Genomic DNA, 26,459 nt, shown 5'->3' with positions numbered 1-26,459 from the left:
GCACTTTTACTTGCGCCGACAGAAGAGTGAAACCGCAGATCCCATCATTGTGCAACAGTGATAACAGAAAAGGCTCAAGGTAGATCGCAAAGAGCAAAGGCGAGAGCGGGCAACCCTGCCTGACCGAAGAACACACAGGTACAGGTTCAGTCAGCTGTTTGTTCACTATAATTCGGGTAACACAGTTGTCATACGCCATCTGTACACCTTGTATTATCACAGAGCCGACGTTGGCATATTCTAGAATGGCGAAAAGAATGTCGTGCGACACTCGATCGAAGGCCTTTGCAAGGTCAAGCTGTATCATGGCAACTCGGCCCCCGAAGGCATCGCAGCATTCAAGAACAGTTCTGGCAATGTGCACATTTGTTCCAATGGTGCGACCTTTAATACCGCACGTTTGGTGGGGCCCTACAAGGTCCTTTATGACCTTTTGCAGTCTGTTGGCAAGAATCTTCATAAACACTTTATAGTCAACGTTGGTTAGGCTTATCGGCCGATAAGCCCCAACGGACAGAAGTTTAGCCTGGTCCTCACTCTTGGGTATTAAAACCACGTGTGCTGTTTTAAATGATGGTGGCATTTCCTTTGTCTCATAAATTTCGGTGAAGACGCAGTGGAGAGCTTGGGTGAGTTCGGCTTTGAACTTCTTATAAAATTCACTACCTAAGCCGTCAGGACCGGGAGATTTTCCGGCACTCAGCTCTTCGATTGCTCTTCCCACTTCGCTTACGCTGATTGGTACCTCCAGCCCTTGTTTTATATCGTCTCCTAGTTTTGGCATACGGGACAAGAACGTGTTTGCAAACCCCTCTTCTTCAAGCCGTCGCCGCCCAAGCAATTCCCGATACTGCTCAACAAACGCCAACTGAATCACTTTGCTATCATTCGTTACCTCGTTTCTGTACCTGATTTGTCTTACTTCGTTCTGAGTCGCGTACTTCTTTTCGTCACTAAGCGAGCGTTTAGTAGGTACTTGGTCAAGCGAGAGACGTTCAGCACGGGCCCGTATCATGGCAGCTGTATACTTGTCTTTTTCGATAATCTCAAGTTTACTTTTTGTATCTCTTATTTCTTTCTTATATCTTCCCGGCTGGGAACTTTCCAGGCTTACGAGCAAGTCAAGTTGGCAATGTAGTTCTTTTTCTTTAACACGTTTATCGTGGCATATGATGCTTGCCCTTTCAATCGCGTTTATTTTCACTTGTTCTTTGAAATCTTCCCACCTAATTACCCAGTTCCCAGGCTCTGCTGATAGCAATGCTTTAATGCATTCATTAACTTTAATGTCAAAGCGTTCATCCTCGAGTAATTGTGCGTTAAACTTCCAGAGGTCCCACGAGAAACGAGATTTCTTGTCTTTGTTCCCCAGGGTAAACGTAACTAAGCTGTGGTCGGTAAAAGACATGTGTTTTACCTCATAGCTATTGCACAAAGGAATCAGATCAAGCGACACATACGCTCTGTCAAGTCTCGCGTGACTTTCACCCTGGAAGTGAGTAAAATGCGGCGCTACCGAAAGAACTTCAGCAACATCATCTAAACCATTTTCTTGCACAATCGAATTCAACAATTCCGCACTTTTGTCACGAAGGAGTCTTTTTGTAATTCTATCCTCTGCTTTACAAACGCAGTTAAAGTCGCCCAAAAGCACAATTAACCGCTCACAGCACACATATTGTTCAACGCGCTCAAAAAATTCCTTGCGCTCGTTCTCCCTGTTAGGAGCATACACGCATATGACTCTCCATAGCAAATTGCAATAAAAAAAATCCACTACAACCAAACGGCCAGTTTGACACACAGTTAAATTCTGCTCGACAATCCCCAGAGAATTCCTAATAAATACAGCACAACCGCCCGATGTGCCAGAAGAATGGCACACACAAACATTGTAGCGTGCCGTAAAAGGCTGCACCATAAGGTCCGCCTGTTCCTGTCTTTCGACTTTCGTCTCCTGTACGGCTATTATGTCTAGGTCATTATCAACGAACAGCCGGCTTAGCTGGTACTGACGCTTCTTGGAAGCCAGTCCCCTGACATTAATTGTTGCAATGCGCAATGCTCCAAGCGGTGTAGAAGCCATCTAGTTTAGGTACAGGAGCCATATGGTGCATACCTCGGGACACAAGGCGACGGTGCGGGTGACTTGCATAATCTGAGGTGCTCGATGGGTGCGGTGCCGGTAATCCAAAGTCTCTTGCACAAGTGCCTCTTGCGTATGGAAGGGCACTCACTCCAACTAAGGCGGCGGCTTAGCCGCCGCTCGTTGATCGGCCTGTACATTCGGCCGCGGTTTCAACGTCGGTCGCCTGACACCAACAGTCTTCTGCGGCGGCTCGTCGCCTTCGCTCACTTTGGGCTCTCCATTCGCACTGTGCTCGTGCGGTCGCTTCCCTGCTTGGTTGCTGGTTGATGCATGTGACACTTCCATGCTGTCATCATGCTGGGGAACGACGGGAGCTGACGCCCCACCGCTCAAGACTTCGTCCGTTGGCGCCTTGACTTCTGCAGGCTGCGCTACCTGTTGCTGCCGCTTACTGCTGGGCTCCTCTACGCTTGTGGATATCTCCGTAGGGGGCACAGCAGGGGCCTTCTCCACGCTGTCCCCTGCCTCTGCTGCAGCGTCTTCCGCGTCAGCCTCGTCCATGACAAGTTCGGACGAAATGTCAGTGTTGACTGGGACGGCAGCACTCGCGTACGTGCGTACGCAGCTGCTTTCTTCGTGCCCGTAGCGACGACAGGCGCCGCATCGTGGAACCTTGCACTCACGGCGAATGTGCCCAGTACCGTGGCAGCGCAGACACAGCGGAGCTCTGCCCGGTACAACCACGAGAGCCAGCTCACCGCCAACCCTGACTTCGTGAGGGAGGTCTTCCAGCTTCACGCCAGGGTTCATTTTCAATGAAACCAAGCGTGTCGTCGACCCCTTGCTGGCGACACCCTGGACGCGCCACCGCTCCTTGGAGACTTCGCTCACCTTGCCGTACGGAGCAAAGGCTACCCTCACGTCTTCGTCGGGCACGTTGTGCAGCAGCCAGTGCAGCTTGACGCGGACGTCCTGGTTTGCCGGGTCGATGACGAGACAGCGGCGGTCCTTGACTTTCAGGTCTCCGGCAGAAAGAATTTTCGTCACCGCCTCAGCACTCGCGAAAGTAACAGCCCATACATGGCTCATGCGATACGCCCCCAAGGCGATAACCTCGGGGAGCAGCATCAGCTGAGCCAGCGCATCCCTGAAATCTTCGACCCGATAAGGACGGGCCCGCACGTCAGCGTGCAAAAAAACTGTGTTCAACACAACACGTCCTGTAGGAAGGGTAGGCAGAATCACCTGATACTCTTCATCCGAGGCAAAAGCCCTGTTTCCGCGGCCAGACATGACCGCTGTAGCTGCTCCAACGGAGCCCGTCATCGCACGTCCGTCACGCTCAGTGGCCGGAAGTCGAATCAACCACTCGGCCACCTCGTCCGGTTACCAACTGCAGCCGCAGCTGGCAGCCAGTAGACTTTCAAAAGGGCTGAAAAAAGAAGTAAAAGAGCACCTCCGACGAGGATGGGATTCGAACCCACGCGGGCAGAGCCCAATGGATTAGCAGTCCATCGCCTTAACCTCTCGGCCACCTCGTTTTTTTTTTCTTTATTACCGGTAAACAATACATAAAAATCTCTAGCCACACTTTGGCCGAGACAATGGGTTAAAACTTTTTCATGTTAATCAGTTCATCCATAACTGCCACCCAGTCCGGCGGCTGGGGTTGACTGCGGAGAACATCTCTCAGGAAAACTGCACTTTCTATAAAGTTTTCTCTCACTGGTCGCACATTTGCGTCGGCGTGCCTGGCCGCCATTCTCGCTTTCCAGATGCTGTGGAGGCCCAGTAGCATAAACATGTCGTAAGGAACCTCCTCACTTTCTATAGGTAGAAACCGGATGCCATAAGGAGTTACAGGTAGTTCTTTCTTCAATGTTCTTTGCAAGATGTCCCAGTGGAAAACCGGGTCCCAGCAGTCGATAAACACATGTTCGATGGTCTCGGGTTTTTTGCAGAGTATGCAGTCGGTGGTCCAGGGCACAAAAATGCCTTTATCGTTTAGCCATGTTTTCACCGGAAGGGTACCGGTATGAAGTTTAAAGAAAAAGGATTTGACAGTCGGTCTTACCGGCATCTTCTTAACTCGTTTTAACACATCTTTGCCTGGGCCTCCGCAGCAAAAGGAACGGTATAAGGGAGCAGGTATAAATATATCTAGCAAATCTTTGTACAGTTTTTTCCTGGGTACAGCAGATAGATACTGTGTAGAAAAGTGAGCGCTCAAAGTGCGAAAGGCTGCCACAACTTCACGCAAAAAACCTGTTACAGCACGATTCGTGGCCGGGTAACTGGACACAACAAATTCCGGCAACACGTTGCCTAAGCGCACCTGCAACATAGTGCGCAACAAGGGATCGGTTTGATCACGTAGAAACAAAAATCTTGAGACAACTTGCTTCAGAAACAAATTAGAAAGACCAAGGCCGCCCCTTTTGACCGGAAGGAACAGATTAACTCGACTTGTTCGCTCCCAATTTGAGCTCCAAATAAAGACAGCAAACACTCTATGCAGCTTCTGCAGTTTTGCTCGGGTAATGAGCACGAACTGCAATATATACCAAATTCTGGCTATTAAAAATACATTGCACACACTTGCGCGCGCGAAAACAGAAAGGTCACGTCCTTTCCAGCCATCCGCTTTTCTCCTTGCACTCTGCGTTATCTCACCCCACAACTCCGTACTGCTTTTATAGTGCTCCAAGGGTACCCCCAAGTACTTCGCAGGGGCGGTCGTCCATTTCATGTTAGCAAACACGGCAGGTGTGCTGTCCCAATCACCGTGCCAAAAACCTATGCACTTATCCCAGTTAATTTCGGACCCAGTCTTTTTGCAATATTCCCCTGCGACTTTCACAACTTCTTTAACGCTTTCTTGATCCGCGCAAAAAACAGCAATATCATCAGCGTAAGCAAGCACTTTTACTTGCGCCGACAGAAGAGTGAAACCGCAGATCCCATCATTGTGCAACAGTGATAACAGAAAAGGCTCAAGGTAGATCGCAAAGAGCAAAGGCGAGAGCGGGCAACCCTGCCTGACCGAAGAACACACAGGTACAGGTTCAGTCAGCTGTTTGTTCACTATAATTCGGGTAACACAGTTGTCGTACGCCATCTGTACACCTTGTATTATCACAGAGCCGACGTTGGCATATTCTAGAATGGCGAAAAGAATGTCATGCGACACTCGATCGAAGGCCTTTGCAAGGTCAGCTGTATCATGGCAACTCGGCCCCCGAAGGCATCGCAGCATTCAAGAACAGTTCTAGCAATGTGCACATTTGTTCCAATGGTGCGACCTTTAATACCGCACGTTTGGTGGGGCCCTACAAGGTCCTTTATGACCTTTTGCAGTCTGTTGGCAAGAATCTTCATAAACACTTTATAGTCAACGTTGGTTAGGCTTATCGGCCGATAAGCCCCAACGGACAGAAGTTTAGCCTGGTCCTCACTCTTGGGTATTAAAACCACGTGTGCTGTTTTAAATGATGGTGGCATTTTCTTTGTCTCATAAATTTCGGTGAAGACGCAGTGGAGAGCTTGGGTGAGTTCGGCTTTGAACTTCTTATAAAATTCACTACCTAAGCCGTCAGGACCGGGAGATTTTCCGGCACTCAGCTCTTCGATTGCTCTTCCCACTTCGCTTACGCTGATTGGTACCTCCAGCCCTTGTTTTATATCGTCTCCTAGTTTTGGCATACGGGACAAGAACGTGTTTGTAAACCCCTCTTCTTGAAGCCGTCGCCGCCCAAGCAATTCCCGATAGCTCAACAAACGCCAACTGAATCACTTTGCTATCATTCGTTACCTCGTTTCTGTACCTGATTTGTCTTACTTCGTTCTGAGTCGCGTACTTCTTTTCGTCACTAAGCGAGCGTTTAGTAGGTACTTGGTCAAGCGAGAGACGTTCAGCACGGGCCCGTATCATGGCAGCTGTATACTTGTCTTTTTCGATAATCTCAAGTTTACTTTTTGTATCTCTTATTTCTTTCCTATATTTTCCCGGCTGGGAACTTTCCAGGCTTACGAGCAAGTCAAGTTGGCAATGTAGTTCTTTTTCTTTAACACGTTTATCGTGGCATATAATGCTTGCCCTTTCAATCGCGTTTATTTTCACTTGCTGTTTGAAATTTTCCCACCTAATTACCCAGTTCCCAGGCTCTGCTGATAGCAATACTTTAACGCATTCATTAACTTTAATGCCGAAGCGTTCATCCTCGAGTAACTGTGCGTTAAACTTCCACAGGTCCCACGAGAAACGAGATTTCTTGTCATTTTTCCCCAGGGTAAAAGTAACTAAGCTGTGGTCGGTAAAAGACATGTTTCACCTCGTAGCTATTGCACAAAGGAATCAGATCAAGCGACACATACGCTCTGTCAAGTCTCGCGTGACTTTCACCCTGGAAGTGAGTAAAATGCGGCGCTACCGAAAGAACTTCAGCAACATCATCTAAACCATTTTCTTGCACAATCGAATTCAACAATTCCGCACTTTTGTCACGAAGGAGTCTTTGTAATTCTATCCTCTGCTTTACAAACGCAGTTAAAGTCGCCCAAAAGCACAATTAACCGCTCACAGCACACATATTGTTCAACGCGCTCAAAAAATTCCTTGCGCTCGTTCTCCCTGTTAGGAGCATACACGCATATGACTCTCCATAGCAAATTGCAATAAAAAAAATCCACTACAACCAAACGGCCAGTTTGACACACAGTTAAATTCTGCTCGACAATCCCGAGAGAATTCCTAATAAATACAGCACAACCGCCCGATGTGCCAGAAGAATGGCACACACAAACATTGTAGCGTGTCGTAAAAGGCTGCACCATAAGGTCCGCCTGTTCCTGTCTTTCGACTGTCGTCTCCTGTACGGCTATTATGTCTAGGTCATTATCAACGAACAGCCGGCTTAGCTGGTACTGACGCTTCTTGGAAGCCAGTCCCCTGACATTAATTGTTGCAATGCGCAACGCTCTAAGAGGTGTAGAAGCCATCTAGTTTAGGTACAGGAGCCATATGGTGCATACCTCGGGACACAAGGCGACGGTGCGGGTGACTTGCCTAGTCTGAGGTGCTCGATGGGTGCGTTGCCGGTAATCCAAAGTCTCTTGCATAAGTGCCTCTTGCGTATGGACTGGAAAATCAGCCCATGTAGTCCGTTACCGAAAAAGGCCATCTCACGCCCACAGAAACCACTCACAGGGCACTCACTCCAACTAAGGCGGCGGCTTAGCCGCCGCTCGTTGATCGGCCTGTACATTCGGCCGCGGTTTCAACGTCGGTCGCCTGACACCAACAGTCTTCTGCGGCGGCTCGTCGCCTTCGCTCACTTTGGGCTCTCCATTCGCACTGTGCTCGTGCGGTCGCTTCCCTGCTTGGTTGCTGGTTGATGCATGTGACACTTCCATGCTGTCACCATGCTGGGGAACGACGGGAGCTGACGCCCCACCGCTCAAGACTTCGTCCGTTGGCGCCTTGACTTCTGCAGGCTGCGCTACCTGTTGCTGCCGCTTACTGCTGGGCTCCTCTACGCTTGTGGATATTTCCGTAGGGGGCACAGCAGGGGCCTTCTCCACGCTGTCCCCTGCCTCTGCTGCAGCGTCTTCCGCGTCAGCCTCGTCCATGACAAGTTCGGACGAAATGTCAGTGTTGACTGGGACGGCAGCACTCGCGTACGTGCGTACGCAGCTGCTTTCTTCGTGCCCGTAGCGACGACAGGCGCCGCATCGTGGAACCTTGCACTCACGGCGAATGTGCCCAGTACCGTGGCAGCGCAGACACAGCGGAGCTCTGCCCGGTACAACCACGAGAGCCAGCTCACCGCCAACCCTGACTTCGTGAGGGAGGTCTTCCAGCTTCACGCCAGGGTTCATTTTCAATGAAACCAAGCGTGTCGTCGACCCCTTGCTGGCGACACCCTGGACGCGCCACCGCTCCTTGGTGACTTCGCTCACCTTGCCGTACGGAGCAAAGGCTACCCTCACGTCTTCGTCGGGCACGTTGTGCAGCAGCCAGTGCAGCTTGACGCGGACGTCCTGGTTTGCCGGGTCAATGACGAGACAGTGGCGGTCCTTGACATTCAGGTCTCCGGCAGAAAGAATTTTCGTCACCGCCTCAGCACTCGCGAAAGTAACAGCCCATACATGGCTCATGCGATACGCCCCCAAGGCGATAACCTCGGGGAGCAGCATCAGCTGAGCCAGCGCATCCCTGAAATCTTCGACCCGATAAGGACGGGCCCGCACGTCAGCGTGCAAAAAAACTGTGTTCAACACAACACGTCCTGTAGGAAGGGTAGGCAGAATCACCTGATACTCTTCATCCGAGGCAAAAGCCCTGTTTCCGCGGCCAGACATGACCGCTGTAGCTGCTCCAACGGAGCCCGTCATCGCACGTCCGTCACGCTCAGTGGCCGGAAGTCGAATCAACCACTCGGCCACCTCGTCCGGTTACCAACTGCAGCCGCAGCTGGCAGCCAGTAGACTTTCAAAAGGGCTGAAAAAAGAAGTAGGAGTACCACCGACGAGGATGGGATTCGAGCCCACGCGGGCAGAGCCAATGGATTAGCAGTCCATCGCCTTAACCACTCGGCCACCTCGTCCGGTTGCCAACTGCAGCCGCAGCTGGCAGCCAGTAGACTTTCAAAAGGGCTGAAAAAAGAAGTAAAAGAGAAACTCCGACGAGGATGGGATTCGAACCCACGCGGGCAGAGCCCAATGGATTAGCAGTCCATCGCCTTAACCACTCGGCCACCTCGTCCGGTTACCAACTGCAGCCGCAGCTGGCAGCCAGTAGACTTTCAAAAGGGCTGAAAAAAGAAGTAAAAGAGCACCTCCGACGAGGATGGGATTCGAACCCAAGCGGGCAGAGCCCAATGGATTAGCAGTCCATCTCCTTAACCACTCGGCCACCTCGTCCGGTTGCCAACTGCAGCCGCAGCTGGCAGCCAGTAGACTTTCAAAAGGGCTGGAAAAAGAAGTAAAAGAGCAACTCCGACGAGGATGGGATTCGAACCCACGCGGGCAGAGCCCAATGGATTAGCAGTCCATCGCCTTAACCACTCGGCCACCTCGTCCGGTTACCAACTGCAGCCGCAGCTGGCAGCCAGTAGACTTTCAAAAGGGCTGAAAAAAGAAGTAAAAGAGCACCTCCGACGAGGATGGGATTCGAACCCAAGCGGGCAGAGCCCAATGGATTAGCAGTCCATCGCCTTAACCACTCGGCCACCTCGTCCGGTTACCAACTGCAGCCGCAGCTGGCAGCCAGTAGACTTTCAAAAGGGCTGAAAAAAGAAGTAAAAGAGCACCTCCGACGAGGATGGGATTCGAACCCACGCGGGCAGAGCCCAATGGATTAGCAGTCCATCGCCTTAACCACTCGGCCACCTCGTCCGGTTACCTACTGAAGCCGCAGCTGGCAGCCAGTAGACATTCAAAAGGGCTGAAAAAAGAAGTAAAAGAGCACCTCCGACGAGGATGGGATTCGAGCCCACGCGGGCAGAGCCCAATGGATTAGCAGTCCATCGCCTTAACCACTCGGCCACCTCTTTTTTTCTTTATTGCCGGTATTTTGACCCACTTGAAAAGAAAGCACATATTCATACATAAGCACTAAAACACAATCAACATCTTTGTTAAAACAACGGCCGCTCAGCTTGTGCGGTCACGCTCATGCTAAAATTCCTTCATCGCCAATAATAACTCAACACGTGACAGACACTCTGGACTACATTCCAGCATCTTTTTCTCCTGAACAAAGTTGCTTATGCTTTCTTTGAAATATTGACGTGCCGGTCTTGCATCAAGATCGGCGTGCCTTACTGCCATTCTGCATTTCCAAATACTGTGTAGGGCTATTAGCATGATCAAATCAAATGGGGTATCGTCATCACTTTCAATTGGCAAGTAGCGAATTCCGTACCCATCAAGCGGAAATTCTTTTTTGATTGTGCGCTGAAGCACATCCCACAGGAACACAGCATCCCAGCATTCAAGGAACACATGCTCAATTGTCTCCTCCTTTCTGCATATTATACAGTGAGTACCCCAGGGAACAAAAAAAAACCTTTTTCAGCCATCCACGGTTTGACAGTCAGAGTTCCAGTGTGTAATTTGAAAAAGAAAGTCTTAACACCAGACGGGACTAACATTGCCTTAACACGCTTTAGTACCTTGCTACCTATACCTTCCCTGTAAAGGGACCGATATAAAGGCACGGGGAGAACCACACTACAGAGGTCTTTATACAGTTTTTTCCGGTTGACTTCACTCAGGTATTGGAGTGAAAACCGCGCCATCAAAAACCTACATGAAACCACAACTTCGCGTAGAAAACCATGCACTCCACCGGGCATACTGCCAGCAGAGACAACCATATTAGGCAAGTGCTTCCCCAGGCGACGTTGACAGACAGTGTGTAGAAACGGGTGCTTAACGTCCCGAAGAAATAAATACCGATTGACAACCTGTCTCAAAAACAAATGTGACAAACTGAGTCCTCCATTTCGAACTCGTAGAAATAAATTGGTGCGGCTTGATCTTTCCCAGGAAGATGCCCACACGAACACTGCAAACACCCGATGAAATTTTTGGATATGAACCCTGGAGCAATGCAAGACTTGAAGGACATACCAAAGTTTGCTCACTAGAAATATGTTGCAAATTGTGGCTCTCGAGAACATTGACCAATTCCATCCATTCCATTTATTCACTCTTTCCCTCATTTTATCCACTTCACTCCTCCAGTAGGCTTCGCTGTCTTTGTAACACTCAAGAGGAACTCCCAAGTATTTAACAGGAGTCGTAGTAAAACTCATGTTGGCAAAAGTGTCTGGGGCCTCCGGCCAATCCCCGTGCCAGAATCCCAGGCACTTACTCCAGTTTACCGCGCTGCCACTGGCCGCACAAAAACTTTTAACACACTTAACAGCCTGTGTTACACTGTCGTAATCATTACAAAACATGGCTATATCATCCGCATAAGCCAACAGTCGGACTTCTAACTGATGTAGTTTAAAACCGCGCATACAATCGCTCTGTATCACGCTCAAACAAAATGACTCTATATACAAACAAAACAACAGTGGCGAAAGAGGGCAACCCTGGCGCACCGAGCGTTTGACTGGAATGCGTGTACCCACAACCTTGTTGACAATTAGACTTGTCGTGCAATCCTGGTACGCCATGGCGACCCCGCCTCGAATAATTCTACCCACATTCACATGATCTAGAATGCACAGAAGAATTTCATGAGGCACCCTATCGAAAGCTTTCTCCAGATCAATTTGGATCATTGCCACTTGTGTGCCCATTGCGTCGCAGCACTCAAGGATACTACGCGCTACATGTATATTTGAGAAAATAGATCGGCCTTTAATTCCGCACGTTTGATGCGGCCCCACCAGGTCAGTAATGACTGTCTGCAATCGCTTAGCCAAAATTTTCATCATTATCTTATAGTCTCCATTTGTGAGGCAAATTGGACGGTAAGAAGTTACTCTGCGCAATACAGAGGGGTCTTCTGATTTCGGTATAAGAACAGTGTGGGAGGATGTGAAGGACGGCGGCAGTACATTGAGATCGAATGCCTCATTATAGACAGCAGCTAAAACTGGTGAAATTCCTTTTAGACGTTTGTAAAAGGCTGAGGTCAGACCATCCGGGCCCGGAGACTTCCCCGGCTGCAAGCTTTCAATAGCGTTTTCCACCTCCTCTACTGAGATAGCTGCCTCCAATAGTTCCTCCCTACTGTCGCCTAGGCTGGGCATCAACCAAAGGAAGTCCTTCTTGAAACGATCAATGTCAACTGAGCAGTTGGCAAATAACCCACTGTAGTGCTCGAAGAAAGCGCGCTCAATATCTTCTGCTGTGTCACTAACTTTTCCACCAACTTCAATTTCCACTATCTGATTGCGCCGCGCGTGCCACTTTTCTGCGCCCAACGCTCTTTTTGATGAAACTTCCCCCGCTATCAGCTTTTCAGCTCTCGCTCGCACCAGAGCACCGTGGTATCTTTCGATGTCGAACTGTTCTATTTTATGCTTTAGTGCGCGAATATCGTCCATGAACATGCCGGGTCTACTACACTCTTCACTGATCAATTTTTCCAAGTTTCTGCGCATCGTTTTTTCCTCTGCCCCCTTTTGTCTGCGTATAGCGCTCGCCCGCTCCAATGCTTTCATTTTAACTGTCTGCTTGAAGTTCTCCCATTTTTCTCTGTACGTCGTATTCCCCATATGTTTCATTGCATCAACTTGCGTCGTCACGTCTGCCATAAAAATTTCATCATCCAGTAATTTTGAATTCAATTTCCATAACTGCCACTCGAAGCTTCTTTTCCTTTCTTTCGTGCTTGCTACTAGAAAACTGACTAAGCAGTGATCAGTAAATGAAACAGCGCTCACTCGGTACTCCTTGCAAAAGGGTACCAAATCAAGGCTTACGTATGCTCTATCCAAACGAGCGTGGCTCGAAGCCTGAAAATGGGTGTACTGCGTATTTCTTCCACCACCAAGGCATTCAGCCACATCCGCCAAACTACTGTTCCCTATTATTTCATTTAGGGCAGTCGTGCTTGCATCCTTGTACGGTCGGGTGCTAGTTTTGTCCCGGGATGAAAGAACGCAGTTGAAATCACCAATAAGAATGACCAACCTATTACACTGGGTATACTGTTTTAGCTGTTCAAAAAACCTGCACCTTTCCCCGGCAACAGTCGGCGCATACAAACAGATTACACGCCACTCCAAGGACGACAACAAGAAATCACATACAATAAACCGTCCTGACGTGCATGACGTAACGGCTTCTATTTTAGCTCCTAGACTATGTCGGACCAACAATGCGCAGCCTGAAGAATATCCCACGGAATGGCTCACAATAGCACAGTATCGCGCTACGAATTGCTGCACCATGCCCCCGGTTTCCACGTCGCCCTCGACTTTCGTCTCCTGCACTGCTAGAATGTCAAGGTCAAAGTCGCTTAACAGGCGGTACAGTTGACTCTGCTTCCTCCTTGAGGCAAGCCCTCGGACATTTAATGTTGCCACGCGAATGGACTTATCCATAGTCATCATAGCAAGGCGGGAAAGAAAACCGGGGGCATGGCGCTTACCTCACAACTGCGGTTTGATCCGGAGTGTGCTAGCACAGGGCGGTCCTCACGGCGGCATAGGCGGCGTTTCCGCCGTCTTGCGCGCCGCCGAAGTGTTCGGCAGCGGTCGAAATGAAGGACGCCGTCCAACAGTCGTCTTGGCTGGCGGCTCGTCTGCAGCAACGACACTAAGCTCCTTCCCATTTTCGCCTGCGTCGTGAGGTCGCTTTGCAGCGGCACTAATACTGTCGCTGTCCATCACGGTGACTGGTGCCGGCTCGGTGGGTGGTTTCTCGCCTCCTCCGGGAGAGGGGTGGCCCGTAGTGCTTGCCTCATCCTTCTCGTTCCCGCCTTCTGCTTCGTCATGTCGCCGCTTGTCTGCGGGTTTATCCCCACCGTCAATTAGTTGTTCCCCTTGAAAGTTCGACGATGCACCTTGCGTAACCAGGTTACGGCTCGTCCTTGCTGTTTCCTCTGAGTCTTCCTCGTCCATCAGGCGGTCCGATATGTCGTTTGCCTGCACTGGTCCGGCTACGCTGGCGTACGTCTTTGCGCAGTCAGCATCGACGTGGCCGAAACGACGACAACGACTACAGCGCGGCACTTTGCAGTCGCGACGAATGTGCCCGGTGCTCTTGCAGCGCAGACACAGAGGAGCGCGGCCCGGCACAACAACAAGAGTTAGCTCTCCGGCTATCTTGAGCTGATGCGGAATATCGTCTATTTTGAGGTCGGCATGCAATTTTAGTCCAACTGTACGAGTCGTCGACCCTTTTTCAGTGACACCGAGCGCCCGCCACTTCTCCCGTGTCACTTCTAACACCTTCCCGTAGGGCGACAGTGCCACGCGAACGTCTTCGTCGGTAACGCCATGCAGCAACCAGTGCAGCTTTACACGAACCTCTCGGTTATTCGGATCAATGAGCAAACATGGGCGATCCTTTACCTTCACGTCGACGGCCAAAAGCAACTTCTGAGCAGCATCAGCAGTTGTCATTGTCACAGCCCACACGTGGTTCATTTGATACGCCCCCAACGCCACAACGTCGGGAAGCGCACCAAGGTTGGCCAAAGTGTCCCGGTAGTCTTCAACACGATAGGGCCGGGCTCTTGGATCGCCGTGCATGAAAACGGTGTTGGCGACGATGCGTCCGGATGGCAGATTGGGCAGAATAACCTGATAATCTTCGGCAGTAGCCGCAAAAAACCTGTTACCGCGGCCCGACTGGGCCGCTGAAACCGCTCCGACGGAGCTCATGATAACACGTCCGTCACGCTCGGTGGCCGGAAGTGGAATGCCACCTCTCGGCCACCTCGCCCGGATACCGACTGCACCCCCAGCTGGCAGCCAGTAGACTTTCAAAAGGGCTGAAAAAAGAAGCAAAAGAGCACCTCCGACGAGGATGGGATTCGAGCCCACGCGGGCAGAGCCCAATGGATTAGCAGTCCATCGCCTTAACCTCTCGGCCACCTCGCCCGGATACCGACTGCACCCCCAGCTGGCAGCCAGTAGACTTTCAAAAGGGCTGAAAAAAGAAGCAAAAGAGCACCTCCGACGAGGATGGGATTCGAACCCACGCGGGCAGAGCCCAATGGATTAGCAGTCCATCGCCTTAACCTCTCGGCCACCTCGCCCGGATACCGACTGCACCCCCAGCTGGCAGCCAGTAGACTTTCAAAAGGGCTGAAAAAAGAAGCAAAAGAGCACCTCCGACGAGGATGGGATTCGAACCCACGCGGGCAGAGGCCAATGGATTAGCAGTCCATCGCCTTAACCTCTCGGCCACCTCGCCCGGATACCGAGAGCAGCCGCAGCTGGCAGCCAGTAGACTTTCAAAAGGGCTGAAAAAAGAAGCAAAAGAGCACCTCCGACGAGGATGGGATTCGAACCCACGCGGGCAGAGCCCAATGGATTAGCAGTCCATCGCCTTAACCTCTCGGCCACCTCGCCCGGATACCGACTGGAGCCCCAGCTGGCAGCCAGTAGACTTTCAAAAGGGCTGAAAAAAGAAGCAAAAGAGCACCTCCGACGAGGATGGGATTCGAACCCACGCGGGCAGAGCCCAATGGATTAGCAGTCCATCGCCTTAACCACTCGGCCACCTCGTCCGGTTACCAACTGCAGCCGCAGCTGGCAGCCAGTAGACTTTCAAAAGGACTGAAAAAAGAAGTAAAATAGTACCACCGACGAGGATAGAATTCGAACCCACGCGGGCAGAGCCCATTGGACTCTCAAAAATGTGGCAGACAACCATACAACGTGCTGTGACAAATATGCGACAACATCGAGTTTTAGATTCTCGGCGGTGATGTAGCTTCTGGCATTGGCACTGGCGCCCAACCTATTGTGGTCGCTGAGCGAGACGGGTGGCTACCGCAGTGTCGTCGGCACTGCCAGACGACGTGGAAAAGAATTACGCTCGTGTGAACGCTTAGAAAACAGGAGCAGAACTTAGCTGGCGCGTCGTACGAGCTATGACGCACGCGGTGATCGCGCTATCGCGGCATGAGAAGCAATCTGGGCGCCGGACACAAGTGTCACGGGTACAAGTGTCGCGTGTGCAAGTGCTGCGGTGACGTCACGTAACGCGTCAGCCGGAGCTCTTCGGTTGCGATTGCCGCGCGTGCCACTAGGGGCGCTTGGGAGTTGAAGGTTCAGAGAGCGTACGACGTCGACTTTTGCGAAAGGGCTCCACAGAGTTGTCGCATTAAAAAAAAAAGAGTCAGTATCCGTGGTGAAACGTCATAGCCAGGTGCTACTCCAGCGATACCCATCGCCGCCTCTGCTAGGCAAGTTGGACGAAATTTCGGAAAACTTCTTTTGATTGCCGTTGAGGAGAAAAATGCGTAAGTTTAAGTTACTGATACTTTAATTAACTATAATTATTATAATGAGTGGTCAGGCCGCAAAAAAAAGTATTCTGGTGCTAACGAAAGAGGAAACATAATGAGTCTTATATGCAATGCAGAGGAAAAATGTGGCAGGCTAGGATGAAGTAATTTCGGATCTGCTGAAAGACGGTGGAGATAATGAGCTGGAACAACTTCAAGCGCACCGGAATCACGGTACAATGCGAACATTATATTAATCCATAAAAAAGAGGATGTTAAATATTTCAAAAATATATACCGATTCTGTCACTGTCCTTTGCTTAGAAGTTGTTTGCTAATGATATATCTAAAAAAATATATAGCTTAGACTGAAATCAATCATGAGGACAAGCTGTCTTTCGAAAAGGGTACTGGGCATTATTGGGTACAACGACATGCTGTGGCGCGCCATCTCCCGTCAGCGGCCGCGTGACGATGGAAGAAAGACCGCGTGTACCGCTCTCCTGCTTTACAGTCTGTCTTCGGCCGTTTAGTTATCGCGTTTATGGCTTTGTGGTCCTGTTTAAAGTCCATCTGAGTCATTAATTTGCCTTTTACGCCAACAATGCATATAACCGAGTGAGCGAGTTGTCGCAGAATAACACGGCGTTTTTTATGCACCGCCAATGCGGTGCAGCGGGCAACATTTGCCAGCCGTCATTCAGTGCATGTATTGCCGCCGTTAAACACTGAAGCGTCTGCGCCAGTGGGAAACCTGCGCTGTCAAGGTGGCACTGCAATTGTTCCATTCGGTGACTCAAAACTGCTTTCGTCAGCCGCTTGGGCCGCTGCAAACGCGAGAACACATTCTGCGCAATTAGATACCCGCGTTTGGCTGACAGCATTCATTGCCTAGCTTCTCTCGGCGTAGCCCAGATAGCTGACGCACGGCACGTGCGCCTTCGACAGAGCGCGGAGGCTCACGCCAATAAGCGCCTGAAGGTGGCGCGGAAAAGTACTAATAGTACTACCCAAAATGCTTGCTCTTCTCACTAGACAGTGTGTTATGGCGCTGCAATCGGCACCGCAAACTTCAGCGCAAGTTGCCCATAATCAGTGGTGAGTGATCACCAGGTCGCTAAATCCCGCTGAAAGAAGAATTTCTACGGTCAAGACGCGGACGTGCTGAGCTGTGCAGCACGCAAAGTCACACAGATGCAGTACAAATCCAATGCGCTCCAGCCGGCTTCGGCTTGGGCCAGCGGATGCGGCGCAGTTTGCTTGCTCCCTTGAATTATTTTAGAGTGGGCGAGTAGGATGGCGCACGCGGATGATGCCCGGTCCTGCATGACACAAAGCTACTTGCTAAGCAGTTCATCGACAACTCCATGAACGTAATCTTGCTTTGTAGTATGCTTGCTGCACACACGGCTGTGTGAACTCGCACTTTTTCCTATTCACAGCCTAAATAGCCACAATTACCGCAGGTTTCCGCCTTTATGATCGGAATAAGGGCTTGCACTGAGCTCTGACGTGTACGTGTGGCATCGATCCGCACTGAAAATCACCGCGACAGAAGCATAAAAAACATACCGCTGTTACTACAAGGACACATCATCACAATGTGCAACTTGCTAACATGGAAAAGGAAACAGAATAACGCGACCTGTGTTGTAAAATGCAGAAATTCTTCTCACCACCCTTTCCTCCCGCAGCTCGTGGCCAATACCACATTCACTCCAGGAAACAGGCTAGCTGAAAAGCGTGAAAAATAATTCTCTGTAGAACCTTCATAGATTACAAAAATTTATTTTGTTCGCTCAAAATGGCACCAGTCACGCAGGCGAAGCGCAACCAGTGTGTGTACGAGGCACATATCTAAAAGCGCTAGAAAATGCCTGTAGACGGCACCCCGGCCACAGTACTCCGCACGAAAAGTGATATAATACAAATTAGCAACGTGACACAATCTCTCCGCTGCTTTTCACTGCATGTCTACAAAAGATATTCACAGGGAAATTCATAAAGTAACAGAGAGCACCCCCTATATCCTCCGGTATGATTATGACATTTCTCTGCAAAGCAACTCGGGGAAGAAATAATAGCGCAAGTTTTACAATATAATTACGCAATGTAGAACTGTGAAGCTAGAACTTAACATGCAGAAAGCCAAAACAACGTCAAACAATCCTAGAAAGCAACAACAGTTTACGATGGGCAGCCAGGTATTGCAAGAAGTCTGGGAATATGTCTATCTAGACCAGGTGACTGGAGAACGGCAGCAAGAGAGCGAAATAGATAAGAAATTTAGAATTTGGTGGAGTGCGTTTGAAGGGTACTCTCGAGTAATGAATAACAGGAAGTAGGGAGTACGTAATTGTTGTATCTTGCCAATATTCTCTTATAGGGCGAACACTTGTCGAGGATAACGAAAGCGCTGAAAATTAAACTGAGGACAAGGCAGCGAGCCTTGGAAACCAAAATGAAAGGAATAAAGCTAAGAGACAGGAAAGGAGCAAAGTTTGTTAAAGATTAAACAGGAGTTAATGATATCTTAGTTGGAATGAAGAAGGGGATGGGCAAGGGATTTAAAACGGAGAGCAGGTAACCGACGCTCCCTTAGGAGAACGGAGTGAATACGGGGAGATGGCAAACAGCATCAACGGGCGTTAGGAAGCCAAGGTGGAGGATGATAATGCCGCGAATCTTTGTAGTGTTTGTTCAATGTTCAAAGATACCGGCACGCGGCTTTATCGCTTAGTTTGTGATGCGAGACGCGACCAGATTTATCTCGATTGATCGCATCCATGCGGAGCCGATTCTACGTTGTTCCAGACTGATGTGGTAGCTTTGCACGCCGCATCTCGAAAGTTCGCTATCTGCTTTAAATTGAGCACGGCCGAGAGAGGTGGGCATTCTGTTCGACGACCGCCGAGCACGCTTGTTACTTTCGCCGGCGCCGAAAGTTCCGAAAGTTCAGTTTTTTGTGGGCGCAAGTAAGCCCAGTAAACACTTTCTTCTGGAAACCTTCTTTCGCCGTCTTCGTCTCTGCCTGGACTCCCGTCACCACAACGGGACAATATGAAATTATCAGCTGGCATATAGGACAAGAATAACTGGAGATCCATGGCAAAGGGATTTGTTCTGCAATTCACTCCAAGAAATTAATTGTATTATGACAACATCACGCTCCATTCTCACCCTCACTCTCCTTCTACTTTCCCTTTCCCTTTTCTCCAATGTGGCCGAGTCAGACATATGAATGGCCGAGTCACACATAGCCTTGCACGTGCCGGATATGTGCCTGTACGTGGTCTTCACTGCACTTGAAGCGCCGAAGGAGGAAGTAAAGTCTCAGATACAAAAGCGGAAACAAAAAAAGAAGAAAAAAAGGAAAAAAGAAAGGGAAAGAGAAAAGAGGCAACTTCACATAAGTAATATTAAGAAAATGGCAGCTTTAATCAGCGAAGATACAGAAACCCCATAAGAGCGCATTGAACACAGTCACCTGGAAGGGTGGGCACTGAGTGACGTTAAACAGTTAAATCGCTTACTGTTTAGTATTAAATAGTTACAGTTGCTTACATTACGTTTACTTCCGAGTTGGTCAACTTCATGTATGCTTACATTCGCCTTCAGTATTAGGCCCAACAGCAAATCAACGAAACTCTGCTAGAGGGCTCCACTTCTTGCTTAACCCAAGAGCCTTTTCGTTGCTTTGAACTTGTCTTCCGCTGGAAATTTGCGCCTTAGCCGACGTCAAGACGCATCTACGCCTGCGTGTGCGTGCGTCTGGGAGGATATGGGGAATGACGAGGGGCGGTCGAGTAGTGTTTCCGAAACCGGCTCGCGCCGATACAGCTGGGGTCAGCGCCGGAGGGCTGGCCAAACAAGGCGGAGCACCTCTCCGATTGAATCAGATTTGAAAAGACAGCTTCGAGCGCACAGAAGGTACCGGCGCGCTAGGCTGGCTGGCTGCGCCAAAGGAGAAGGAATGGCACAAGGCAGAGACCCCCGGAGCATCGCTTAAGCAGATTACTGCCAAGTGTTTGTTGATACTGCAGGACTCGGCCGGCTGGCGCGCCGGCGGGGCTAAGCCCGCGTGGCGCCGATGCCCGAGCAATATCTCCCCCTCCCGACGCTGCTCTCGTAATTAATTAAGCTTTTTATTAGCGCTCGAGATTAGTTAACGGACTCGAGCCGAGGATGAGGCCGCTCCTAGTGCGCTGGGAAGTTGCCGTTTCGCTTGTTTCTTTTTGCACGTGTGAGACTTCGTTTCGTTTCGCTTTATATTTTTCTTCAGCGCCGGTTCACCTGTTTCGGAGAGATGGCGCCGCGGCGGTTTGTTTTTGCTGCGATCGCGCCGCGGTGAATACGTGCACTGGTGAAGCGGGGGGGGGGGGGGGGGATGTACTGCAAGTGCGGGAATACCCGCTGGGAAAGTTCGCCGCGAGCTCTTTCTTCTTCAACGAGCCCCGACGCGGCTTTCACTGGCGCTGCGCCTTTCGCTCCTTCTTCGCTATTTGCTCATTTCGAAGAGGATCCTCTTCCTCCTGCTTGACGATTTATCTCATTGCTCCCCCCCCCCCCCCCCCCCCCCAAACCTCCTCTCGCGCTATGCTACGTTGCGTTCGCTTCCCTTGGGAGAAGGCTTTGATTTGTGCGTTCCTCTTCTTTTTGGGTGCGCGCGAGCCTCCGTAATTAGATCTGACGGGCTTAATTGAAACGCACAATATGCAGGACAAAATTTGCGCACTGCACCGAAGAAGACGAGCATCGGAGGCCGCGAAGAGATGGTCATAAGTGGCGCTGCAGGTCATCTTCTTCCTTTGTGGGATGCTGTTAGCAGCTGTGGCAAAGGGCATGATTTATTTTGAGGCAAAGGTAAAATTAACTAAGAAACTATTTACGGGAACGTGTAATGGCAATAGCGAGCAGCTGTGGCCAGATTACTGCCTGCGGAACATTGTGTTCTGCAGTTTCGAGGAAATAAAAACGAGCAAAGTATTCAAAGGCTGTTGGGAGAGCTGATACATTTATTGTTACATAACAGGATGTGGGAATTCAGTTTAATAATTTGGGGTTACTTCAGGGTTTAGAAGCCATTTTAAGGAATTAAATATAAATTATACCTCGGCCCCTTAAAGTGAGTACTTAGCATTTTAACGCAAAAGCATTAAAAGGCCGAAATGCGTCACCGATCTTAAATTCCGCCCATTGGCCGGAAGGAATTGACGTCGCCAGACCGCAAGTGACGTCATTTCTGGTGAAGGCATCAACAGCTGCTAATGCGGCCGCACTGCCAACGCACAAGGTAATTAGGCGTCCCTGTGAATTTTGTTAGTGTGCCTTGCAGCGAACTGGATAAGCTGGGCATATTTTAGGCGTTTGCTTATTGGCGATGATGTGAGTTGGCGATGATGTGAGTTGGCGATGATGTTTTTTTTTAAACTGATTTTTATCACAAAAGGCTATTGCTAGCAGTTTGCTTTTAAAATGCCGCACTGTTAGGAAACCCTCCACACAAAAGGAAAGACTAACTTTGTGGAAGGTTTAAAACATCTGTTGTTGTTCCATTAACAGTCTTTATTTGGTTACAGATCACGGAGCAATGTGTTCTCGACTTCGTTATGTTCACTCAGTTGTTATGAACATTCACATCACGAAACTATCATAGCAGCTAGGAATGTCCCCTGTTCTGATGCTAAAAATGTCTTGCACTGAGCCTTCATGGCAAATAACCCAGCCCCCATTTTTCAGTGCTGCACTTTATAAGCGGTAGTATGCAGTGAAAGGTACGAACGGAGGCATGATACTCGAGACTTACAAAAATCAGATAATCAGATCTAATTCACTTACAATCCACTGTGCGGAAGGTGTGGGTGCACTGCTGAGGAGTAGCAGCAGGTTGAAATATTGAAATAAGAACTTTGAAATAGAGGTGGCTTCTTAGACAGGCATGAAATGATGCTCAATACGTGTGCAACTTCACGACGCGTTTACTCTTGAAAACAAAGGCTGAATATTTCAGGCGTCAGAATGTGCTAGATGCACCTAGATGCATCCTAAACAATTTAGTTAGCAATATTAAGAACTCATGCAGACGCGGCACCCACATTTAACTATCCACCTGGTTCCTTAAGATGCAGATGAGCTTTTTGGTCTCGAATTCTGGAACTTCCTTCTGGTCAGTAGTACGCAAAATGAAGAATGCATTATTCCCGAGGGCCATCTCCCAAAAGGTACCACGAGCTTTCAATAGAGGTTGCTACCAAGCTATATTTTTATCAACTTGCAGCGATTGAAATAAAACATGCAAATTACTGAAATCTTGCCCTCTCCGCGCTCGACTGTTCGCGACAACAGCTGCATTAAAACAACCATACGCTATGCACACAACATCGTCGTGTTAGCTAATCCCCATGAATACAGCGCAGTGTACACGTGCGAATGGACAGCGACTCTTCAAAAGTTGAATTTAGCGCAAACTAACAAAATACTGATAGACAAAGCACAAGGCCACAGACAGGTGCAGACGCTCAGCTGACACTCATTAATTCTCGCGTTCCTAGTACGCTTCTTGCATTTAGTCCCAAACTTGATTCTTCCGGCAGCAGTGCTGCAGAGTCACGTGCCGGCTATCACATGGTCCACTGAATCTGCGAAAGCGATTTTGCTGTAGTCGATGATTTTGGTTGATCTGGCGGCTCGCCGATCAGGCCTTCGCGGCTGGCAAGCAGGACCCGTGGCGACGCTAGCGGCAGGAGCTGAGTCGCAGGGCGACTTCTCCGACGCCCCTGAGGAACTCTTCTTCGAGCTGCTGCACGCTGAGCCTGATTTTGTGCGCCGCCTCACGGCCCAACGAGTTCACGTCAGACACGAGCATCAGGAAGTGGTCGAGGAACGTCGCCGACTCGGGCGGGAACACCCACGTCTCATTAGCCGAAGGCGACGGAGACCTGGTGCCGGACACGTCCTCCGTGGATACATTTTCCGGAGTGGCTACAGCCAAAGACAGGGAGAAACCAGAATAAAGTGATTACGGCGGGAAAACAAGGAACAAACTGGGCAACAATGAGCTCGTCGTGTCACTTCCTCCTTCGCCCTCGTTGTTTGCTCAGCACTGTTAACCACTCAAGCATGAAAAAAAAAAAACAGTTGCTCTTGTAACACATACCCAACAATTCTGGACAAAAGCAGTTTTGAGAGCGAAAAAGTTAATGAAGGCAATTGCTTCATAAGATTTCAATATAACAATCAATATATCCTCAGACCACACGACGGCAGTCTTGCAATTTCTTTGCGATTAACCTTTTGGCTATCGTCAAAAGCGTTCCACATTTTTATAGCAGTCTTAACTGCTCGATGCGATAGGTCGAAAAACGTTAAAAGAAAGATTTTGTTACATGTCAGAAGAATGGACCATTACCTTCAATTATGCCACAACAGAATCTTATAATTGATCAATATTTACAATATTTGTTCGAGAATTTTGGACATGCTCGCACGCCACATATTTTCAAGGTGAAATTTTCTTGGGGTAAAACTTACACGCATGTAAGAGGTCAGCCTTCAAGTGCTTTAACGTAGCTTCCCTGAGACTCATCGCGACAAAGGCGCATGTTTGAGTAGATTCACAGGAGGCCGATATATACCCCGACTCATGGTCCTCACAGTGTACCAGGTGCCGGAAACGTCGCTGGTCTTTGCAGAGCGCCGTCACAACTTGGTTGTCTCTCACAGTTGGCGGATAACAATTCTTGCCACCATAAAAGCTACGTCAGTCGGTGCCAAATGGGTGCTTACTACTAGATTGGCTTGCCACGTAAGCAGAAGAGACACATAGTGCTACGTAGAGCAAAAGGAATTACAGCGAAGACATCAGAGATCGCTGCAAAAAACTCGCAGGGACACCTTATTCCTTTATGTATTGATAATGCCACACATTAGCAACTGGTAATGCCCTTACCGGAATTGACGCCACTTCTAACCTGGTGACATCAATTCTCTCGAGCCAAAAGGAATGCTTTCGTCTGGGGACGTCATTTTCCTCGTAGCAGTGGTAATGCTCCGGCCTAGTGACGTCACTTCACTTCAGCCAATGGGAGAGTTGACGAACATTGGCCCCTTGAGGCCTCAATACTATCACATTAAAATTTGGAGGAATGACCGCGCTATCTCCGCTACTCCAGGCAAATGAAAAATTCTGCTTGAGGGAGTCTCCTTAGACGCTAGCTTACAGATGCGGACATAAGTAAACGGAGCGCGCTGTGCTGTTCCAAGTGCAATCACGCCTTCATTACCAACGTGCACTGGCAGCATGAACATACGACTAGGTGGCAATTCCAATTAAGCATCTCGTGAATAAGGTTCAAAGAAAATAGCTTGCTTCGTTTAATTTTGTCCGCGCCTGTAGAAATCGACCAAAGCGTTAATGCCTTTTGGAAGAGGGAGGACAGCGGACGCGGAGACTCACCGAACGTGGCGTCCTCTACGGCGTCCTCAGCGCTGCTGGTCTGTGGGTGGCGGCGCTTCTTCTTGCGGCGGGGCCGGTGGTCGTCGAGGAACAGCCTGCGCAGGTCCTCCTGCCGGACGGGCAGCCTGCACTGCGGGCACGGAGCGTTCTCCGAATCATGGGCCTCACACCACTGCGCCAGGCAGGGTCCGTGGAACACGTGGCCGCACAGCGGCGCCACGGGCGGGCCGCGCTTCCGCAGGGACTCGATGCAGATGCCACACGTGGGGCACATGGCTGACCGCGAGGGAGGTCAGCGGAAAAGATGAGAGCTTGAATTGAAGGGGACACTCAAGCTCCGCTTTAGGGTGTGACGCGACAGCGTAATGGATTAATTCCCATATATGAAGAAGGTCGTTCTCTACTTTACATTCATAGATCCCTGGGAGTCATCATACCCCTCCTGGCGCAGTGGTGCAGCGGTTGAGCGATGCACCACTGCCCTGCGATGACAGGTGCTCCGAGCAGTGGGCCTTGTGCGGGCCAGGTTGCTATTGCCAAGCGGCCAATCATTAGTTTAACTGCCATCTGCCATGTTGGGCAGTTTGCTCACTATCCGGTGAACAGGTTTTGATGACGTCGCAAGGTCACGTGACCTAGCTAGCCGCTGCCTCCTGCTCTCTGCAGACCACCTGCTAGAGCCAAGCCCGTGATTTTTCACTCACAACGCCGACAACGCTGACAACGCTGAACGGGGCAGTTAATGCTATCGCGTTAATATTGGCCTAGATAGGGATGAGTTACAGTGAAAATCACAGGCAAACGCATGATGCACACAGACAGAAGACAACTATGTCTTTTTCGTATTGTGGCTTTGCATGTCGTATGTTTCGGCTACATCTTTCGTCATCGTCCTTTCACAAGAGACTGGCGTGGCAGGTTAGAGCGGAGGCCGGAGTATCCGACCTGACTTCTTGTGTTCGTTGGGAGAGTAACTGCTCTTGTCTGACCGCCTGTGGCGGGAGTTCGCGAAGCACAGCCGCTATGTCAAAAGGCGTCGGTAATGCTAAACAATTCGCGGAGTGGAGGTATGTAGCACCAGTACTTATGCTGTTGCTGTGGTCCGTGGCCTCACTGTCCATACTAACGCTATGTGAAGTACGCACAAGCACAAAGCTGAAAGATGCTGACCGGCTCAGCACTGAAGAATGCAAGCGATCTGATTATTTTTACATACGTGAAAATGAAAAAGTCTTAAGTCACCGAAACAACCCTTTCTCACTTCTGGCGAGCACTTGGAGCCCAAGAGGTGGGTGGCGATCTATCGCAGTGTAGACAAAGCTAACATTTTTTGATGTCAAACAGTTTTCTAGCAGTTGATGTCGCATCTTATTCTCGAACACACTAGGTCCGCGAAGACCAGTTGCAGCTCTGATGCGAAGAAGTCAAGCTTGCGTCTTCGTGGTATAAAAGCGTTGGGCAAACCACTTTCGCACAGCGGAATGAACACTGTAGGTGCTTACTTTTCGAGGATTTATCCCTTTCAGGCAAGAAATTTTGCGCTTGTCATGGCGACCGGTGGTGATACGTTGGATTGAACCCTGCACAAATGCCCGACGTAAATTCACTCTTCTTCTTATTTGCCTCAGTAAATATGGCACATACCCTCGCGGGGGGAGTGGCCAAGGTGAAGTGGCATAAACAAGAAAATTTCCATAAAGATTACGACAAAATTTTAGCATCAAGCGTGAATTTTGAAAAATGTATCAATGAAAACGACAGAAGAATATTTACAGTAAAATAACAGACAGCATTTTGGTGAAAAATGAAAAGCTCGAAAATCCAATCGTCGTTTATATCGTGGTTTTTCTTTTCCTTGCGGGCCAAGCACTGTGGTGCTGCTGAAAAAATCAAAAGGCAACCGTGAGCTCAGTACGCGTTTTGTCTCCTTTTTTAAACTGACGTGGACTGGCCAACTGGTTCGCTACGCTCTAACTACAAAATTTTCC

General features: G+C 49.6%; 2 protein-coding genes and 13 non-coding genes across 15 annotated transcripts; all 15 read right to left on the bottom strand.

The window, feature by feature from the left end:
* Positions 1–3,548: 3,548 nt before the first annotated feature.
* On the bottom strand, positions 3,549–3,630 carry TRNAS-GCU (transfer RNA serine (anticodon GCU)). The gene has a single exon. It is a non-coding gene; the product is annotated as a tRNA-Ser (tRNA).
* A 4,983-nt stretch (positions 3,631–8,613) lies between these two features.
* TRNAS-GCU (transfer RNA serine (anticodon GCU)) lies at positions 8,614–8,694 on the bottom strand. Its single transcript has one exon. It is a non-coding gene; the product is annotated as a tRNA-Ser (tRNA).
* A 76-nt stretch (positions 8,695–8,770) lies between these two features.
* On the bottom strand, positions 8,771–8,852 carry TRNAS-GCU (transfer RNA serine (anticodon GCU)). The gene has a single exon. It is a non-coding gene; the product is annotated as a tRNA-Ser (tRNA).
* Positions 8,853–8,928: 76 nt separating this feature from the next.
* On the bottom strand, positions 8,929–9,010 carry TRNAS-GCU (transfer RNA serine (anticodon GCU)). The gene has a single exon. It is a non-coding gene; the product is annotated as a tRNA-Ser (tRNA).
* Positions 9,011–9,086: 76 nt separating this feature from the next.
* Positions 9,087–9,168, bottom strand: TRNAS-GCU (transfer RNA serine (anticodon GCU)). The gene has a single exon. It is a non-coding gene; the product is annotated as a tRNA-Ser (tRNA).
* Positions 9,169–9,244: 76 nt separating this feature from the next.
* Positions 9,245–9,326, bottom strand: TRNAS-GCU (transfer RNA serine (anticodon GCU)). The gene has a single exon. It is a non-coding gene; the product is annotated as a tRNA-Ser (tRNA).
* A 76-nt stretch (positions 9,327–9,402) lies between these two features.
* TRNAS-GCU (transfer RNA serine (anticodon GCU)) lies at positions 9,403–9,484 on the bottom strand. Its single transcript has one exon. It is a non-coding gene; the product is annotated as a tRNA-Ser (tRNA).
* A 76-nt stretch (positions 9,485–9,560) lies between these two features.
* Positions 9,561–9,642, bottom strand: TRNAS-GCU (transfer RNA serine (anticodon GCU)). The gene has a single exon. It is a non-coding gene; the product is annotated as a tRNA-Ser (tRNA).
* A 2,204-nt stretch (positions 9,643–11,846) lies between these two features.
* Positions 11,847–14,442, bottom strand: LOC144124248 (uncharacterized). The gene is made up of 2 exons (XM_077656890.1): positions 13,620–14,442; positions 11,847–11,851 (listed from the first exon to the last, which is right to left on the bottom strand). The coding sequence occupies exons 1-2, from the start codon at positions 14,440–14,442 to the stop codon at positions 11,847–11,849; spliced, it is 828 nt and encodes a 275-aa protein (XP_077513016.1).
* Positions 14,443–14,579: 137 nt separating this feature from the next.
* On the bottom strand, positions 14,580–14,661 carry TRNAS-GCU (transfer RNA serine (anticodon GCU)). The gene has a single exon. It is a non-coding gene; the product is annotated as a tRNA-Ser (tRNA).
* Positions 14,662–14,737: 76 nt separating this feature from the next.
* On the bottom strand, positions 14,738–14,819 carry TRNAS-GCU (transfer RNA serine (anticodon GCU)). The gene has a single exon. It is a non-coding gene; the product is annotated as a tRNA-Ser (tRNA).
* A 76-nt stretch (positions 14,820–14,895) lies between these two features.
* TRNAS-GCU (transfer RNA serine (anticodon GCU)) lies at positions 14,896–14,977 on the bottom strand. Its single transcript has one exon. It is a non-coding gene; the product is annotated as a tRNA-Ser (tRNA).
* A 76-nt stretch (positions 14,978–15,053) lies between these two features.
* Positions 15,054–15,135, bottom strand: TRNAS-GCU (transfer RNA serine (anticodon GCU)). Its single transcript has one exon. It is a non-coding gene; the product is annotated as a tRNA-Ser (tRNA).
* Positions 15,136–15,211: 76 nt separating this feature from the next.
* TRNAS-GCU (transfer RNA serine (anticodon GCU)) lies at positions 15,212–15,293 on the bottom strand. Its single transcript has one exon. It is a non-coding gene; the product is annotated as a tRNA-Ser (tRNA).
* Positions 15,294–21,671: 6,378 nt separating this feature from the next.
* On the bottom strand, positions 21,672–26,082 carry LOC144123457 (uncharacterized). Its single transcript, XM_077656280.1, has 3 exons — positions 25,974–26,082; positions 24,472–24,747; positions 21,672–22,997 (listed from the first exon to the last, which is right to left on the bottom strand). Exons 2-3 carry the CDS (start codon positions 24,743–24,745, stop codon positions 22,750–22,752), a joined length of 522 nt encoding a protein of 173 aa, XP_077512406.1. The 5' UTR covers positions 24,746–24,747; positions 25,974–26,082; the 3' UTR covers positions 21,672–22,749.
* Positions 26,083–26,459: the final 377 nt, after the last annotated feature.

The sequence above is a fragment of the Amblyomma americanum genome, chromosome 3, assembly GCF_052857255.1.
Source record: "Amblyomma americanum isolate KBUSLIRL-KWMA chromosome 3, ASM5285725v1, whole genome shotgun sequence".
Classification (NCBI taxonomy): Eukaryota; Metazoa; Arthropoda; class Arachnida; order Ixodida; family Ixodidae; genus Amblyomma; species Amblyomma americanum.
The sequence above is the reverse complement of the archived record's forward strand: the minus strand, read 5'-3'. Positions and strand labels throughout refer to the sequence as shown.

Coding starts and splice junctions, on each gene's coding strand:
- LOC144124248 (XM_077656890.1), bottom strand. CDS start 14,442: ATGAGCTCCGTCGGAGCGGTTTCAGCGGCCCAGTCGGGCCGCGGTAAC.
- LOC144123457 (XM_077656280.1), bottom strand. CDS start 24,745: ATGTGCCCCACGTGTGGCATCTGCATCGAGTCCCTGCGGAAGCGCGGC. Junction 22,998..24,471: donor CGTAGAGGACGCCACGTTCG/GTGAGTCTCCGC, acceptor CTTTGGCTGTAG/CCACTCCGGAAAATGTATCC.